Source organism: Tamandua tetradactyla, chromosome 8 (genome assembly GCF_023851605.1).
Source record: "Tamandua tetradactyla isolate mTamTet1 chromosome 8, mTamTet1.pri, whole genome shotgun sequence".
NCBI lineage: Eukaryota > Metazoa > Chordata > Mammalia > Pilosa > Myrmecophagidae > Tamandua > Tamandua tetradactyla.
In genome coordinates this window covers 10,505,840-10,524,937 of record NC_135334.1, presented here as the reverse complement: position 1 = coordinate 10,524,937, position 19,098 = coordinate 10,505,840, and the positions used below count along the sequence as shown (strand labels likewise).

The 19,098-nt window shown below is 37.2% G+C and overlaps 1 protein-coding gene across 3 annotated transcripts in view; it reads left to right on the top strand.

Annotated features, from left to right (window-relative positions):
• Positions 1–19,098, top strand: part of FAM118B (family with sequence similarity 118 member B) — a 120,629-nt gene that overhangs the window by 98,413 nt on the left and 3,118 nt on the right. For all 3 annotated transcript variants that reach the window (XM_077112499.1, XM_077112500.1, XM_077112498.1), the window contains 3 exons: positions 13,514–13,741; positions 16,300–16,428; positions 17,719–18,004. In XM_077112499.1, coding sequence (XP_076968614.1) covers positions 13,514–13,741; positions 16,300–16,428; positions 17,719–18,004 — 643 coding nt within the window. The remainder of the gene's footprint in view (positions 1–13,513; positions 13,742–16,299; positions 16,429–17,718; positions 18,005–19,098) is intronic.

The following is a 19,098-nucleotide window of genomic DNA, read 5'->3' as shown; positions in this document are numbered from 1 at the left end:
GACTATAAAGCATGATTGTAGTTGGGTTAGTTATGATCCAAAGTAATGAGAAGATTTATCTATGTCAATAAATGTACACTAACCAGATGTTTTAAACTGGAGCCAATAATTGTGGAGTAAGATTTATTATCAATCTTAAAGTATAGTTTTGGATTAATATCAGTACTATCCTGGAAGTTTCTCAAACTTTTTGATCTCAAGACTCCTTTATGCTCTCCAAAATTACTGAAAAGGGGGAAAAGCAACTTCCCCAAGTGGAGAATTCTTGATATTCTCACAAGCAGTGGGGACAACCAAAGTGATAGGCTGAGCCCCCAAGATCATACCCCAAGATTGGGGGAGTATGCCCATTGCTTTGGTTGTCCCCACTGCCTGTGAGAACATCAAGAATTCTTGGAGGTTATTCTTTCGCATTAAATTGATATCACCTTTTTAGTTAAGGTGTAACAGAAAGGCTGGAGGGAACTGCCTGAAACTGTAGAGCTGTGGTCCAATAGCCATGTTTTGTGAAGATGATTGTATAATGATACAGCTTTCACAGTGTGACTCTGTGATTGTGAAAACCTTGTGTCTGATGCTTCTTTTATCTACCTTATGGACAGATGAGTAAAACATATGGATTAAAAATAAATAAATAATGGGGAACAAATGTTAAAATAAATTTAGTAGATTGAAATGCTAGTGATCAATGAAAGGAAGGGGGAAGGGGGAATGATATGTATGAATTTTTTTTGTTTTCTTTTTATTTGTTTTTCTGAATTGATGCAAATGTTCTAAGAAATGATCATGATGGTGAATATACAACTATGTGATGAAAAAAAGAATGTTCATATTGTATGTTGATTGGTTTTATTAGTAAAAATTAAAAAAAAAACAAAAAACTAAATAACCCTACCCAAGAATCCAACTTTTTCTCCTCCAAGCATTTTTAAGGATTGTTCAGCAGTCAACAAAACGTTCCAGCCAGTGGCAAATGGAAGAAACATTTTCAGATGCGTGGTAGTATTCTAGAACATTCAGAACCAAGTGGTATGAAAATAAGGGCAAATGGCTTCACAATAATACAGTCAAGGTTTTCTGAGAAAACCATTTCACTTTGTATCTCTGTACCAAACTAGAGAGAAAGCAAGTCAAATTCACAATTTCAGGTGGAAGCGCCTTTAAATGAGGGTAAACACAAGCAAAAGCTGATTGAATCCAGAGAACAAAGAAATCAAAACGGAATAAAAGCCATGTTCTTTCTACTTTGGTTTTCCAATGATGGAGAAAGTCTCTTTAGACAGTCATGTTAAAAATTCAGGGGGTACACAGCTGGTTCAGTGGTAGAATGTTCATCTCTCATGCAGGAGACCTGGATTTGATTCCTGACCCATGCACCGAAAAATAAATAAATAAACAAATTCCAAATTCATGAAAAAAAAATTTGACTATCCCAAACAGTTTTTATGTCTTATATTGATCAATATTCACTGTATTAAAAAGAAAAACTGAGAACATTAAAAAAATATTTATTAATTTGTTTAAAAATAACAAACCCATTGCATGTTCACATAAATAACATTTTATGAAAAAAATATTTTCCAAAACAAAAATAAATTAGTGAGAAGAGTGGTGTTGTTTTACATTTTTGCAGATGTCTTTAATATCTGACTTAATAGAAAACAGCTGGATTCTCATGTCTGTTTCTGTATTCAAGCTGTTGTGTTATGTTGTTTCAGTTAAAGTGTTTGAAGAAAATTCGGTCTCAGATCTGTAGTTAGAAAAAGAAGAAGTATTTTAATAGTCTTTCAGAAAATTGTAGATACTCTTTATTGATACAATACCAAACATCAATATGAAATCATATCAAAGAACTTTTCCTTATTTGTTGTGTTAAAATCCATTGGTTTTTCTTGCATTTGGAATGAGTCTTTGACCCATGCCTGATTTTTTTTTTTTCCATGCATGATTTTGTGGCATCGTTGGTCATTTGAAAATACTGGTTCATTCAATTATACAGATCTTCCAGATATTGACAGTTCATTTCATAATATCCAAAAAATTACATTCATTACTCTCCACACCAATCTTGTCAGAAAAGTATTTGGGCACTCATGAGCTCATGGTGGCTGATACAAATTTTAAAAAATTTTAAATTTTATTTGAGTGATCAGATTTTATCAGTGGCATCAGTGTCAGTTCTCCTTGAAGTGATAGGCTCATTTCATTCATTTTCCAGAAAAATGTCATAAGCATACCTAACTCTAAATAACCAGAATTTGTCTGTCAGTCAGTTTTCCAAGTTAAAATGGTGTTTGATGGAAAAAGCAGGTAGTTCAGCTCACAACTCAGCAATCACACGTATGCTTTTCCTTTAGAAAACTATCAGACTTCAGTATACAGCAGAGGTGCTTTATGCATGCTTCCTATTTCTTCTTGCATTATGTTTTTTAAATATTTACTGAAGGATCAAGGCTTAACACAACTAAGTTTTTCTGCATCATTGACATTCTGAAGCAAAACTGCATTTCTTTACTTACTGGAAGCCATCAGAGCTGGGAAACAAAATGATTACTGATGCAGTTTGGTTCCACAGCCTTGATTCACGCTAAGGCATCAGCAGTTTTGTGCACCATTGCATTTGTGCCATCAGTGCAGATGTCAACACAGTTTTAAAAACTATTGTCTTAAAATTATTATAAAAATAATTTTTTGTGTGATATAGTATTTATTCTTAGTATGTATTCTGTACAGTGTACTATGATATTTTCTATTCATTTCTACTTCATTGAACAAGATTGGTGGCAACTCACAAAATTGTTACCCATGGTTTAAAAAATTCTGCTTTAGGCTGTAAACTCTTGAAAGCAAGGATTGTGCCATATTTATCTTTGTATCCTTGGCAGACATGACAGTACCAAGCAAGTAGAAGGTTTATACATGTATTTGTAGTGTTGAATTGGGCATTTTTGTTAATGTGGCATAAAGCCTGAATTTTAGAGGCTTTTGAGCTGCCATTTAGTTGCTCATATTGAATTTATGACAACTAAGCCCTAGTTTTTATTTCATTCTGAATTCAAACTAAGATCTTCCCCATCCAGAACTTGTATGATTGATATTAAACATAAATGTAAAATTTTAGTTTCATTTTTAAACAATTTATATTTATCTCCATTACATTTCGTTTCATTGTATTTGGTTCATCAGTGCAACCTCTCAAGTGTTTTTGAAGCTTAAGTCTGTGATCACATCTGTTAGTATCTTTTTGTTGTTGTTGCTTTATCTCCATATTTAAGTCTGTCTTCTGTCTTTTTCAGAGTGGCCAATAAAAATGTTGAACAGGCTGAAAAAATTGTATTGCCTAGATGAAAGTGTCCAGTGTGTAATTAAGTAGGTTTTGCTATGTTGTGTTTTGAATGCAGATTTTCTGGTTGACTTCTTGAACATTTCATGGCAGTTCTAGTTCTGCCACCCTTGTAAACCTGATAGTGTTTGAATGAGTGGGGGGTCCTGGCCAGGGCTGTGGTCAATGGCCAAGGTGTTTTGGTCAGGAATAAATGTACTTACTATTAAGCATGGGGAGTGACAATAAAGAAATGTTAATATTGAAAAGATGTCATCTCTGTGTCCATCTTCATGTACAAGAGGAAAGGGGATACACCAAACTTTACTTGAGTTTCATTTTTGGCAGTCTCTCTATGTTCACTACACTCTAGGGGTGTAGAACAACTCACCTTCTTCCTGACAGCTCTAGAGCTTTCCTGCCTTATCACTTTGCTCAGGTCGTGATAGAAATGCCATTACCTCTTTTCTCTGCTTAGAGAATGCCAACTTAAAAGCTCTGTCACACTTCCTTTTTTTTTTTTTCTTTATGAAAATAATTTTGACTTTGCAGATCGCTTCAGAGGTTCTTAAGGATTCCCAGATGTGGTTTTTGGACCACATCTTGAGAATTATTCCAAGAAAGGAGTATATAAGAAAAAGTACAGGCATACCATAGAGGAGTTTTTAAAGAATAATGAGACATTTGGGGAAATTTGAACACTAAATATTTGATATTAAGACACATTAGATTTTTTTAGGTATGATAGCAGTAGTGTTTTAAAAGTTATGTTTTGTCTCATACATAAGGGGATGTCCTTATCTTTTAGGGGATATCCTAATGTATTTATGAATGAAATGATAAGATGTCTGGGAGTTACTTCAAAATAATTAAATGGAGAGAAGAAAATGTGTATGGTTGAGGGAATATTTAACAGAGGAAATGTTCAGACTAAATGTGGAAAATGCAGTCTGACTGCTCCTTGAAGCTTATAGTCAGTGTAAGAGGAAAGAGATAGATAGGTTGAGAATTGAACTTTCAGTTATAAGGAAAACAGAAATTGGTGTTCTGGAAAGTCCTGGGCTTCCAAAAAGTGAGACCCCAGTGATTAGGGCCCCACATGACAATTCAGACAAAAATGGAAGCAGTCAGCTATTTCAGAAAAAGCCAGTATTGGAGGTGAAGTTATCTAGAAAGGATTTGTGGAAAGTCCTTTTGTCTGATGGGCATGATATCAGTGTACTGCATAGAAAACAAACAAGAGTGCTGTGGGATCTGTATAAATGGAACCACTGCCAATCTGGACTAAAAGGGACAAATTGACGGAAAAATGGGTTCAGAGGCAGAACCATGGAAGCTGAGGTCTGGAGCCAGTAAACCTTGGGCCAGGAGAGCAAACCAACCCATACACGTGAGAGGTTGAGTTTGCCCCAAAAGCAGAGAGCAGGCCTTCCCCTTTGTTGCTCAGGAAGAGTTGTGCCACCCCAGGCACTGGAGAGGGTAGAGAGCATAAACTGGGGATGGGTGAGCCTGGCCACCACCCCATTGTTCTGGAGGGGTTGAGAGTGTGCCATGGATATGGCAGAGATCCCAAGAGCTGCCCTGAAGCTTAGAGAGCATAGAGCCAAGAAAAAGATGGTCTCCCCAGTGTCTCACAAGATTGCATCCACTCCAGTGTTTGGAGAAAGAAAGCAAAGCCACTGCGTAGGCCCCTGGAAAGTGTGGGACTTGTTGCTTTCTAAAAGCCCCAAGGATAAATGACTCTCAAACTTTGAAATCTAATGCAGTTTGTCCTGCTGGTTTTCAGAACTGTATGGGTCCAATGACCCGTTTACCTTTCGATTTCTCCCTGCAGCAATTGAGACGTGTATCCTATGACTGTCTCTCCTTTGTACATTGGTAGGAGATGTTCTAAGTTTCACAGGTCCAAGAGCCAGAGGAGAATGTTGCCTTAAAACAGACCATGCTTGTAACAGACTTTGATGAGATTTTGTACTCGTTTTAACTTTGTACTGTATTTGTATTGTTAATTGAAGTGGTTTAAGGCTTTTGTCATATTGTAGAGTCAATTTATTTTTTATATGGAAAAAACTTGTCTTTTTTGGGGTCCAGAGTGTGGAATGTGCTGGTTTGAAAGTGTTATGTACCCCAGAAAAGCCATGTTTTAATCCTGATTCAATCTTGTGGGGCAAGCTGTTTCTTTTAATCCTAATTCAATTTCTAGGTGAAAATTTTGAATTAGATTATCTCCAAAGAGATGTGTCATGCCCAATTATGAGTGAGACTTTTTGATTAAATGGAGATGTGACTCCATCCATTCCAGGTGGGTCTTGATTAGTTTACTGGAATCCTTTAAAAGAAGAAACATTTTGGAGAGAGCTGATAGAGCCCAGAGCTGGCACAGAAGTTGACACTTGAAGAACAGAGATACGGATGTTTGGAGATGCTTGGAGCCCAGCAGACGTTGCCGTGAGATGTTAAGCAAGCCAGAACCTGGAGAGAGCCAAGGAAAACCAAGAAATCAAGGCCAGCCCCAGAGAAGCAAAATGAGGAGCCCCCACAGAAACAGGCTGAAAGCAACGGAGCCCAGGAACAAGGGACCAGCAGATGTCAGCCACATAACTTCCCAACTGACAGAGGTGTTCAAGACACTTTAGATTTTCTTGAGTGAAGGTAACCTCTTGTTGGTACCTTAATTTGGACACTTTTACTTCCTTAGAACTGTAAACTTATAACTTATTAAATTCCTTTTTATAAAAGCTCTTCCAGTACTGGTATATTTCATTTATAAAAGCTGTTCCAGTTCAGGTGTATTTCATCCTGGCAGCTCGCAAACTAACATATTAGATTAAACAAGGCTGACCATTTGTGATCATTATTGAAATTGGGAAATGAGTACATGGGATTTTTTATACTCTTTTTTCACTTTTGTATATTTTTGAAAGTGTCCATATTTTTAAAAAATTAGCTTTCAGTGGTAAAAGGGCAGAGTTAACAGGTCCATCTACTTATCCAGTGCCATCTAGTAAAGAAGCAACATAGTGGATTCAATGCAAAGAGCTTTAGTTTTAGAATCAGGAAGACACTATTCATTTATATGCATTGGGACGCTGGATAAATCACTTCACTTCAGAAGGTGTTTTTAAACCTGTAAAACTAGAATAGTGTATACTTTGTGGGGTTTTGTGTTTTTACCATATCTGGGACCAAAAACATAGGAGTTAAAAGCGTAGAGAGAAATGAAGTAGTTCACTGTTCTGGTTTGCTAGCTGCCGGAATGCAACACACCAGAGACGAATTGGCTTTTAATAAAAAGGGATTTATTTTGTTGGTTCTTCAGAGGAAAGGCAGCTAACTTTCCACTGAGGTTCTTTCTTACGTGGAAGGCACAAGATGGTCTCTGCTGGTCTTCTCTCCAGGCCCCTGGGTTCCAGCAACTTTCCCCGGGGTGACTTCTTTCTGCATCTCCAAAGGCCTGGGCTGAGCTGCTAGTGCTGAGATGAGGAATGCCGAGCTGCTTAGGTTGTGCTACTTGGCGCTCTCTCATTTAAGCACCAGCCAATTAAGTCAAAGGTCACTCATTGCAGCAGACACGCCTTCTAACTGACTGCAGATGTAATTAGCAACAGATGAGGTTCACATACCGTTGGCTTATGGCCGCAGCAACAAGACTAGGTATGCTCACCTGGCCAAGTTGACAACTGAATCTAACTAACACATTCACTGTTTTAAATGAAAGGGAAATGTCCTTAAAAGTAATATTGGAGTTAGACATTTGTTTTATCACTGAGCCTCCTTGTTTTTCTTTCCTTTTTATTTGCTTATAGAGGCCACTGGTGGGAAATTTAGTTCTTGTATCATCTACTTTGAGAGAGAAAACATTTAAATCTAAGGAAATCAATCCAGCTACAAAAACCTCTTTCCTTCCCTTCTATGTCTATATACAGGATTTAATAATTTAAAGAGCTAAGACTAAAATATACTCAGCTATAAATAAGTGACTCAGAGAGTTTATTTCCAGGTTTTAACCTTTTGTATTTCTTTTCTTAGAAGCAGGGAAATACATCCCTCACCCATGATTACCTGGTTGTAAACCTAGGCCTTTTTATCTGTATGTGTAATAATTAAATTGTTGGAAGGAAAATAATGTATATGAGATTGTATGTGTGTATGAGTCAGAGTATGAAACAAAGTTATACAACACAATAAGGAAGTTTTTAAGGTCGTTGTATTCTATGTTTAATTTTAAATTTGTGCTTTTTTGAATAGATGTTATTTACACACAGAGCATAAATCAAAACAATATAAAAAGATGTACGTCCATTGAAGCATCTCACTCTCCCTGGGCCTGCATCCCACAGGTCACCACTCTTATTAACTTCCAGTCTTTCCAAACAATGTTTATTTGGTACAAAATAGTGCATTTCCTAGTATAACTTATACGGACAGGTTAATTAACACCATAAGTACATAGAACCTTGAATAGGGCATGAGATTTTGTAGGTTTGGGCATGAGATTTTGTAGGTTTGTCCAGTGTGATGCCCCAGTAAATTCCACAGTGCTTTGAAAAGTGGATAAAGAAGTATTTGCCAAAAAAAAAAATGTTATTTGCAAAGTCCCCTTGGGGGAATGGTGAGAAAGGGAGAAAATTCAACTTCCGCATTTGGAGGATTCCTAATATTCTCGCAAGCAGTGGGGACAACCAAATCAGTAGGCCGAGCCCTCAGTCTTGGGGTTTGTTCATATGAAACTTATTCTCACAAAGGATAGGCTCAGCCTACTTAAAATTAGGCCTAAGAGTCACCCCCGAGAACCTCTTTTGTTACTCAGATGTGGCCTCTCTCTCTCTCAGCCAACATGACAAGCAAACTCACCACCCTCCCCCTCTCTATGTAGGCCATGACTCCCAGGGGTGTAAACCTCCCTGGCAACGTGGGACAGAAATCCTAGCATGAACTGGGAATCAGCATCAAGGAATTGAGAAAACCTTGACCAAAAGGGGAAGAGCAAAATGAGACAAAATAAAGTGTCAATGGCTGAGAGATTCCAAACAGAGTTGAGAGGTTATCTTGGAGGTTATTCTTATGCATTATATAGATATCCCCCTTTTAGTTTTAGGTGTATTAGAGAGGCTATAGGAAACTGCCAGAAACTGTAGAGCTGTGTTCCAGTAGCCGTGTTTCTTAAGGATGAATGTATAATGATACAGCTTTTGCAATGTGACTGTGTGATTGTGAAAACTGTGTGTCTGACGCTTCTTTTATCTACTTTATAGACAGAGGAGTAAAACATATGGATTAAAAATAAATAAATAATGGGGGAACAAATGTTAAAATAATTGAGTAGATTGAAATACTAATGATCAATGAAAGGGAATGATAAGGGGTATAGAAAAAAAATAGGGGGACAAAGGTTAAAATATATTAGGGAGATGGAAATATTGGTTGTCAGTGAGAGGGATGGGTAAGGAGTCTGTTATGTATGAATTTATTCTTTTTATTTCTTTTTCTGGAGTGATGCAAATGTTCTAAAAAATTATCATGGTAATGAATATACTACCATGTGATGATATTATGAGCCATTGATTGTACACCATATATGGAGTGTTTGTATGCTAAGAATGTTCGTATTTGTATGTTGTTTTGGTTTGTTAATTAAAAAAATAATAAATCTCTTTATATATCACCCTAAATAAACTACCTCAGCCATCTGTAGCTGGGGTGAGAAGTTACATCCCCTCCACCCCCGCATCCATAAAAAAGAAAAACCTTCTAGTCTTTCTCTTTGCAAATATGTTTCTTTCTCACTACTTTTTACAAATGTATTTATTCTTATTCACTACTCCCATCCCCCTCTATTAAGGTAGTATTCTAGACACCTTGTTTATTTTACTTGAAAGTATAGCTTGGAGATCTTTCCAAACCAGTTGCTTCTATATGGGCATTTGGTTTGTTTCTAGTTTTTTACCATATCAAATAATAGAGCAGTGATAACCTTGTATGTGTCATTTCCTTTGTTTACAATCATTTCTGTGGGATACATTCCCAGAAGTGAGAGTGCTAGATCATCGGGTAAATGGTTTTTTGGTTTTGATAGGCATTAAAGAGAGACAACATTTTTTGTAACACATGTAGAAAAGTGCCCGATTGACATTCAATAGTAGTTGACTCTTATAGTGAAGTTTGACAACTAGAATTATAAATTCTTCACTTGTTTATATCAGATTGTTTTGATTAAATTGCACTAGAGTCCCAATTAGTTGTCTATAAGCTGTTAGTGTATGGTATAATTCTTTATGACCTATATAATGAGAATGGAGAAAGTTGGAAATCATAACCCAAATTCTTAGCCACAGAATTATGGTTGGAGCATCTCAAGTATGTACAGAAAAGAACCTTCGGGCCCACTACAGGGCCCAGCGAGAGGCTTGTCCTGTGGTGGATTTCCCACACAACAGGCTCCAGGTAAACTGTCAGGTGTGTCACACCAGGCAGAGGTACAACTGTAACTCTGTGTTCTAATATTTCTACTGTGAGATCTTTGTTTACTGTTTTCTGGTGTGTGATTAAATAATTATGTGTTTATAAAATACTTTGAAAAATTAAGAAAGGAGTTTAGTGAATTGCAGTGTGCTTTTTAAATCTACTTGGTAGTTCCATGAAAACAGATCTGAGCATTTGCCCTGTTAAAAGAAAAAAAAAAAAAGGAAACTAGGAATGTACTGGGATTACTTTTGAGGAAAAACAGAAGGAGCTAAGTAACATTATAGTTTGAATGGGAAATTTTGAGGGTCTTGGGGATTAATTCTTGCTCTAATATCATCTAATAAAATTTCAGGAACAGGTTAGGGATCAGATACTCAGTATAGCACAATACATAGTTACTTTCCCATTCCAAATTCCTTTCATTCTAAGGGCCACTTTTTTGTCTTTTAAGTTATAAAGCCAACTTCCCATTGACAGAAGTATATTTCCCCATCAGTCCTCAGGGACATACATATATTCAACATGAATATGAGAAAATTATTTAAATAAATACTAAATTAAGAAATAAGGAATCTCCTCCGGAGAAGATGGCGGCTTAGTAAGACGCGCGGGTCTTAGTTCCTCCTCCAGAAAAGCAACTAAAGAAACAGAAACAATACGAAACAGCTCCCGGAGTCACGACAGAGACCAAAAAGACAGCGTACCCCATTCTGGAACAGCTGAACGGGCAGGGAGAATCTGCTGCGGTGAGCTACCCGAGGGGCGCGCGTTTTCCCGGCCGGGGCGGCTGGCGACTGGGGTCCCCTCCACGCACGTGGCTCACCGGCCTGACTGGGAACGTTGGATAGCGGGGCCCTCCCATCACGCTTGGCGTTTCGGGCCAGCTGGGCAATTAGGACCGGCACTCTCCCAAGCCGCGGCGGCCAGCGACCCCCACCTCCACGCGCGGTTTCCCGGGCCGACTGCGGTGCAGACAGACGAGCGCCACGAGCGCCACCTACTGGGCAGGAAAAGAAAAACAGAGCCCAGAGATTTTACAGAAAAAGCTTTCAACCAGCTGTGTAACACACCCAGGGAAATCTGATCAAATGCCCAGACACCAGCAGAAAATAATGGATGACACTCGGAAAATTGAAGATATGGCCCAGTCAAAGGAACAAACCAATAGTTCAAATGAGATACAGGAGCTGAGACAACTAATGCTGAATATACGAACAGAAATGGAAATATTCTTCAAAAACCAAATCAATAAATTGAGGGAGGACATGAAGAAGACATGGGCTGAACAAAAAGAAGAAATAGAAAATCTGAAAAAACAAATCACAGAACTTATGGGAGTGAAGGACAAAGAAGAAAAAATGGAAAAAACAATGGATACCTACAATGGTAGATCTAAAGAGGCAGAAGCTACAATTAGTGAACTGGAGGATGGAACATCTGAATCCCAAAAAGAAACAGAAACTATAGGGAAAAGAATGGAAAAACTTGAGCAGGGAATCAGGGAACTGAATGACAATATGAAGCGCACAAATATACGTGTTGTGGGTGTCCCAGAAGGAGAAGAGAAGGGAAAAGGAGGAGAAAAACTAATGGAAGAAATTATCACTGAAAATTTCCCAACTCTTATGAAAGACCTAAATTTACAGATCCAAGAAGTGCAGCGCACCCCAAAGAAAATAGACCCAAATAGGCGTTCTCCAAGACACTTACTAGTTAGAATGTCAGAGGTCAAAGAGAAAGAGAGGATCTTGAAAGCAGCAAGAGAAAAACAATCTGTCACATACAAGGGAAACCCAATAAGACTATGTGTAGATTTCTCAGCAGAAACCATGGAAGCTAGAAGACAGTGGGATGATATATTTAAATTACTAAAAGAGAAAAACTGCCAACCAAGACTCCTATATCCAGCAAAATTGTCCTTCAAAAATGAAGGAGAAATTAAAACATTTATAGACAAAAAGTCACTGAGAGAATTTGTGACCAACAGACCAGCTCTGCAAGAAATACTAAAGGGAGCGCGAGAGTCAGATACGAAAAGACAGAAGAGAGAGGTATGGAGTAAAGTGTAGAAAGAAGGAAAATCAGATATGATATATATAATACAAAAGCCAAAATGGTAGAGGAAAATATTATCCAAACAGTAATAATACTAAAAGTTAATGAACTGAATTTCCCAATCAAAAGACATAGAATGGCAGAATGGATTACGACCCAGCAATACCACTGCTAAGTATCTACTCAAGGGACTTAAGGGCAAAGACACAGATGGACATTTGCACACCAGTGTTTATAGCAGCATTATCTACAATTGCAAAGAGATGGAAACAGCCAAAATGTTCATCAACAGACGAGTGGCTAAACAAACTGTGGCGTATACCTACGATGGAATATTATGCAGCTTTAAGACAGACTAAACTTATGAAGCATGTAATAACATGGATGGACCTAGAGAACATTATGCTGAGTGAGTCTAGCCCAAAACTAAAGGACAAATACTGTAAGGTCCCACTGATGTGAACCGACATTTGAGAATCAGCTTGGAATATATCATTGGTAACAGAGACCAGCAGGAGTTAGAAACAGGGTAAGATAATGGGTAATTGGAGCTGAAGGGATACAGACTGTGCAACAGGACTAGATACAAAAACTCAAAAATGGACAGCACAATAATACCTAAGTGTAATGTAACTATGTTGGAACACTGAATGAAGCTGCACCTGAAATATGGTTTTTTGTTTGTTTGTGTGTTTGTATCTTTTGTTTTTGTTTTTTTCTTTTTCCTTTATATATATATTATTAGTATTATTATTTTAATTCTCTTCTCTATATTAACATTCTATATTTTTTTCTGCTGTTTTGCTACTTCTTTTCCTAAATCGATGCAAATGTACTAAGAAATGATGATCATACATCTATGTGATGATACTAAGAATTACTGAGTGCATTTGTAGAATGGAATGATTTCTAAATGTTGTGTTAATTTCTTTTCTTTTTTTTGATTAATAAAAAAATTAAAAAAAAAAAAAAAGAAATAAGGAATCTGTTTAGAACTAATTTATATTTGATATCATTTTAACCGTTGCAGAATGCAAAATTTTGATAGCCTTTATTAAATGCTATATATTCTTCATAGACTTGTGAACAAATTACTGAGTTAGAGGGACAAAAACAGACAGGGAGAAGTTAAGTGCATTTTCCTAAATTGATAGGCAACCATAAAAAACACTTATGAGATTAGAAAAAAGATTAGTTTAAATTAGAAAAGCTTAGTTTACTAGATTGGAAAAAGCGATACTAAGCCACATTTAGAGCTATCTTTTAGTAGTTAATTCTTAGGTAAGGAAGATTTCAAAAAGCATACTGCTTGCTTTGGTTGAGGCCTAATTGGAGGGTATTTGGTGCTGTGCTTTTTACCCCAGTTTCCTTTATCTTGGTTGTAATTCACATCTCATTGCCATGCCCATTTTCTTCATTCTATAAAAATGGCTGTTTAGTGAGTTTATACTTGTTTGCCTGTGTCATACTACTGCAGAGGACGTGCTCTGTGCTAGGCAGTGTGCTAAGCAATTAGCATGTATCATTCCCTTTTCCCTATTACAGCCCACTGAGGCAGATATTTTATCCCTATTTTTAAGTAGAAGGTATTCAAAAATTTGCTATTATTGTGAGACAAATGGCCTACAAAAACTCTTTGGATTAATTTTTCTTCTCACATTCCTCCCCTAGCGTACCAGTAATGTTAGATCCACATTTTTCAAGGACTGTTTATATGAAGTATTTGATGACTTAGAATCAAAGATGGAAGATTCTGGAAAGCAGCTACTTCAGTCAGTTCTCCACCTGATGGAAAATGGAGCCCTAGTATTAACTACAAATTTTGATAATCTCCTGGAACTGTATGCAGCAGATCAGGGAAAGCAACTTGAGTCCCTTGACCTTACTGATGAGAAAAAGGTAAAAATTAAAGCATTAGTCAGTCTCTTCTTAAAGGAAGTGAGTGGTATTTTCACCAGAAAAGCTGGTATATTATATTTTCTAGCTGGTATGTGATATAGTATTAGTACTTACATGGAGCTAGAAAGGAAGTCTGTTGTCCCTAGTTGGGTTTTTGTATTTTTTTTTAATAAAATTATACACATAAAATTCCCATATCTTAAAAGTGCTCAGCTCTGAGTTTTGACAGTTGCACCTAGTTTCAAAGCAAGACAGTAGGAAGTCATTGGAACTGTAAGATATCTTTAGTAATTGAAAGGATCAATTGGTATAATATTGATTTAGAGTTCTCTCCTAGTATATATTTTTTATGGCATTATTTTAGTTTCCTAGCTGCTGAAACAAAATACCATACAATGAGTAAGCATAACAAGAGGAATTTATTGGCTCTTGGTTTCAGAGGCTGGAAAGCTTACTTCCTCCTGGGTCAGTATCTTTTAGCTGGCTGGCAGTCTTTGACGTTCCTTGACTTTTCCATCACATGGTAATGCACATAGCAGCGTCTTCGCCTCTCTTTTTGGTTCCATTGACTTCCAGCGTCTGGTTCCTCCCATGGTGCTCTGTGTCCAGTTTCCTTTGCTTATAAAGACTTCAGCCATATTGGATTAAGGCCCACCCTCATTTAGTTTGGGCACAAGTTAACTAATAACTTCTTCAAAGGTCCTATTTACAAATGGGTTCACACCCATGGGACCAAGGGTTAGGACCTGAACATACTTCTTTTGTGGGGGACATGATTCATTTCCCAACAGATATTTATTGGAAGTATAAGAAAACTATTTCATGATGTCTGAAAGAGCAATTTTCTAGGTCAAGTGATAGCTGGGTTGAGGTTAATGTTTTTGGAAACTTCAGCAGATTTTTTTTTTTAATGTAGCCCTTGTTATCTACCTAAGCCATCCATCTACCATGACTATGAATTATAGATGTTGATGAATGCAAGGAACTCAGGAGATGGATCTTTTAAGTTCTCATTTGTCCTGCTCTGTGGTTTTTGTAATTCTCCTTCTGTACCTTGTTTGCCCAGGAACCTGCTTTTGAATCCACATTAGAATCCAACTAAAAAGATTTTTAGTAGACCCTGGCATTCACTGCCATAGTCCTCCTACTGCCAGAGTAGTTTTAATTCTGCTCTTGTGGTTTTGCTGACCTTGAAGACAGGTTTAAAAGGAAGAGAAATCAAATTTAGAGAATGGTGACCTGAAGATGGTTTCCTCTTGCTGGCATGCTTCATAAGGCCAGTTCCTTCTTACCCTCTAAGTCTCAACTTAAATATCGCCTCCCAGAGGCCTTTTCTGATCTTATTTTGCAGACTAAAGAAGGGCACTCTGCTTTTTTTGTTTTGGTTTTTTAATTCTCTTACCTATTTGCTTCATAGCAGTTACTACAATTTGCAATTTTTATCTTGGCTGTTCATTTTTGACTGTTTATCCCTCATCATTACCCTGAATGATAGAATGCAATTTAAGAATTATTGGCATACTGTTTATGATATAATCTCCCAAGATCATGATTGAATATTTCTGAGTATCAGAAGCATAGTTACCTTTTGAAAGCTGAAGATATCTGTCACACTGAATATTTTCCTTCTCGTTATTTGCTTCACATTTTTAGCCCACATCAGGGGCAATGTTGAAGTCTAATAGTTAAAATCATTGCCTGGTAATCAGAATTGGACCTAGTAATAGTCAAATATTAAATCTCTGTGCCTCTTGATTAATCCATATCCATATTCCTAATCCATATTCTGTTTCTCCAGGATGTTCTGAAAATAAATGTGCACTGCTTAATTTTTTGGGAAATGGAATACATGTGGATTACCATTGTCCTCTAAATGTTCTTCATTGGGTGGCTTCTTAGGTAACAACAGAGGTGACGATTCTTTTATCACTTATCTCTTGTTGCACAAGAAACCACCCTAAAAATCTAAGTGGCTTAAATCAACAAACACTTTATTTGCCTATGATATGTGAATTAGTAATTTGGGCGGAGTCAGCTGAGCAGTTCTCCTCTTGTGGATACTCACGTAGCTGCCATCATCTCGTGGCCTGAACAGTGCTGGATGTATAAGATGGCCTCCTAATACATGTATTGGTGCAGGCAGTTGGTTAGCTCAGGCTTCTTTGACCAAGCCTGGAGTCAGTATAAACTGAGACTGTGCAAGAGCTTGGTTACAGGGGTGCTGGATTCATCAGGGGCATGACTGAAATAGTCAGCCATAACTCTCATGTATGTCACTAGTAGATAGAGACCCTATTGTACCTGCAAATGAGGACAAATAAATTTTAATATTGGACTGTAACTTTTAAAGAGAAATCAGCAGACTTGCTCCTCTCAGTCCTACAGTCATTCCTGAAAGGGAAACGTAGGCTACATTTGGTTTTGCCTTCTTGCCCTGTGATGCCATGAAGCTGGGGAGTTAGGTCAGAAGCTTAGACCTCAAAAAACAGCCCAGTGTGAATTTTAAGCCAGTGCTCAGCCCTGTTACCCATATTGATCTCTATTTGTGTTGTCTGCAGGTCCTAGAATGGGCTCAGGAGAAGCGGAAGCTGAGTGTGTTACACATCCATGGAGTCTATACCAACCCTAGTGGCATTGTCCTTCATCCAGCTGGGTATCAGAATGTGCTCAGGAACACCGAAGTCATGGTGAGTGGGACTCATCTTACTGGTCTTGGAAATCCTTCTTGGGAAACCTCTTTATATCTTATAGGTCTTAGAGCAAAAACCTTTTTTTTTTTGCATTAATTAAAAGTTGGATGGTCAAATATCTTTCCCATGCTTCACAGCTTGGGTGTGCATGTCATCCTAAGAAATGTAGAACTTCCCTTAAGGTATCAGACAGAGTTTTCATTTGTAATTGGCCCCCAGCAGATGGCACTGTAATCATCTTCACAAGCAAGGAACATGTTAGTACCTTCTTCATTATTTGGTTTGTTAACAGCCCTTTCTACACCAGAAATGGTTTAGGTGTTATTATACTGACCAACCACTATTAGAACATGTATTCTGAAGAGATTGTGTAAATAGTGATGGTCTTATATTTAATTAGCTGAAATTGTATTTATTGTTCAATGGAAAAATTAAAAAACAAGTAGGCTATGATGATAAAATGGGGGTTTTTCTTCATTGTACAGAAGCTAGTTGATCTTCTGAAGTGTAAGCTTTGAACTTATCTACACATACATGTACAAAACAAGAAGGACTCCCTGATCATTGCTACGTATGGAAAATTCACTGATCCCAACTCTAAAGAATAGTCTATACTTTGTTTTCAGTATTGGGTCACATAGAATGGTAGCATCTATAAAAGATGTGATGTTTTCTAACACCCATTCTTTCTCCAGCATGTGCTGTAATTGTTTCACTGACATTGAGTGATCCCTTAGACAAGATCACTTATGTGTGTGTTTGTGTATATATATACATACATACATATACATACAGACACATTTACATATCGATGTTCTCAGTATCAGATTTTCTTTGAGCAAATCTGGGGATGGACTTATCTGCTCTGGTGATCCATGGTTCAATTTATAGGGCAAAAAGGCATATGTGGTCAAGGATATAGAAAGAGTTAAGATGATTGAAGATCTACTTATTGCCTAATGGCCTCTGGGCACAGTTCTGAAAAACAAATGATAAGACCACAAGACCAGTGCGAAGCCTGTGAGACCCTAATTAGAGAGTCTGTAGAAGAATGCATATAGAGATAGCATTCTAGGTCCGTCACAGACTGATTAAACATTCAGACCAAGTTATGGTGGTGAACAAGCAGAAGATGAAACAGCATCATAGAAACACATCTACTCTCTTCACTCTCTGGGATTGGTCATACAGTCTGTTAGATAGAGCAGTTAGGAACCTGTTGACTTGTGTTTTACATGTGTCTGTGTGTGTCTTCACAGAGTCATTAATATGTTGTTTTTCTTCAAGAGAGAGATTCAGAAACTGTATGAAACCAAGTCATTTCTTTTCCTGGGTTGTGGCTGGACTGTGGATGACACTACTTTCCAAGCACTTTTCCTGGAGGCTGTCAAGCATAAATCTGACTTAGAACATTTCATGCTGGTTCGGAGAGGAGATGTAGATGAGTTCAAGAAGCTCCGAGAAAACATGCTGGACAAAGGGATTAAGGTCATTTCCTATGGAGATGAATATGCCGATCTTCCTGAATATTTCAAGCGACTGGCATGTGAGATCTCCACGAGGGGTAGATCAGGTAAGATGTGTTTTACGCTGGGAGGGATCCAAAATCTACACTCCATCCTCTTGTGTATTTGTAATGGGTAAACTCAGTACCAAGATGAGGAGCAGTATAATGCTTACCCCCATTATGAAGGGAGGTCACAGTTAGTTTTCAGGTTAGACTAAGATGCCATTTGATTAGTAGGAAAATGAATAAAAGGCATACTCCAACAGTTCAAAATGGAAGTGTAGGAATAATTGCTGTAGCTGAGGATGTGGGGAAAGAAATAGATTCATGTGCTTATTTGTGGAAAGGTAAAATTAGTACAGGTTTTCTGAAGGGAAATTTAGAATATGCATCAAAACGTAAGATCTTTGACCTGGAAATCCCATTCAAGATAACTTATCCTAGGAGAAATTTCTTCTAAGGAGATAATTAGATGTTTGCTCAAAGATGTATGTGTAAGACCATATATATATATATGTAATGTGAAAGTAACCTAAAATGGTACCCATCAATAGAAGATTCTATAATTATCTAAACAATGAAGCCAATAATTGTGTATGTTTACATATACAGATAAATATCTAGAAAGTAGGTTATCTCTCTGCAGTAGGTTTTAAAATGTTTTCTAACCTGTTCTGTTAGCATTTTCTCCTATGATTCTACATTATATTTTTAAACACAAATTTTTATAATGCTACTTGGAAAGTGTTAAGGTGGTATTCAAGTCCAAAGTTGACGTTTCACCTGTATTTTCTAACCAGAAGAAAATATTATAACAAGGATGAGCCAAATGGGGTAAAAGGTACAATTTACTATTGACCACGGGTGAGTTCCCAATAACCCTAAAAAATTCAAAACATTTTGGTATTAGCTAAATCAAAGAATACTTTTTAAAACCTTACATTAAATAAAGCCAGGCTTCAGAGTATGCCCATTCTTTTTTCAATTTCTTTCTAATGTAAACAACATTGCCATGAATGACATCTTTGTCTCCACTGTTTTTTTTCTTTGATAATTTCCTTAGGATGAGTTCTCAGCATAATTTCTATGTCAAAGGGCATGAACATTTTTGTGGTCATTACATATTGCTAAATTGTTTTCCAACAGGGGAATACCAAGTG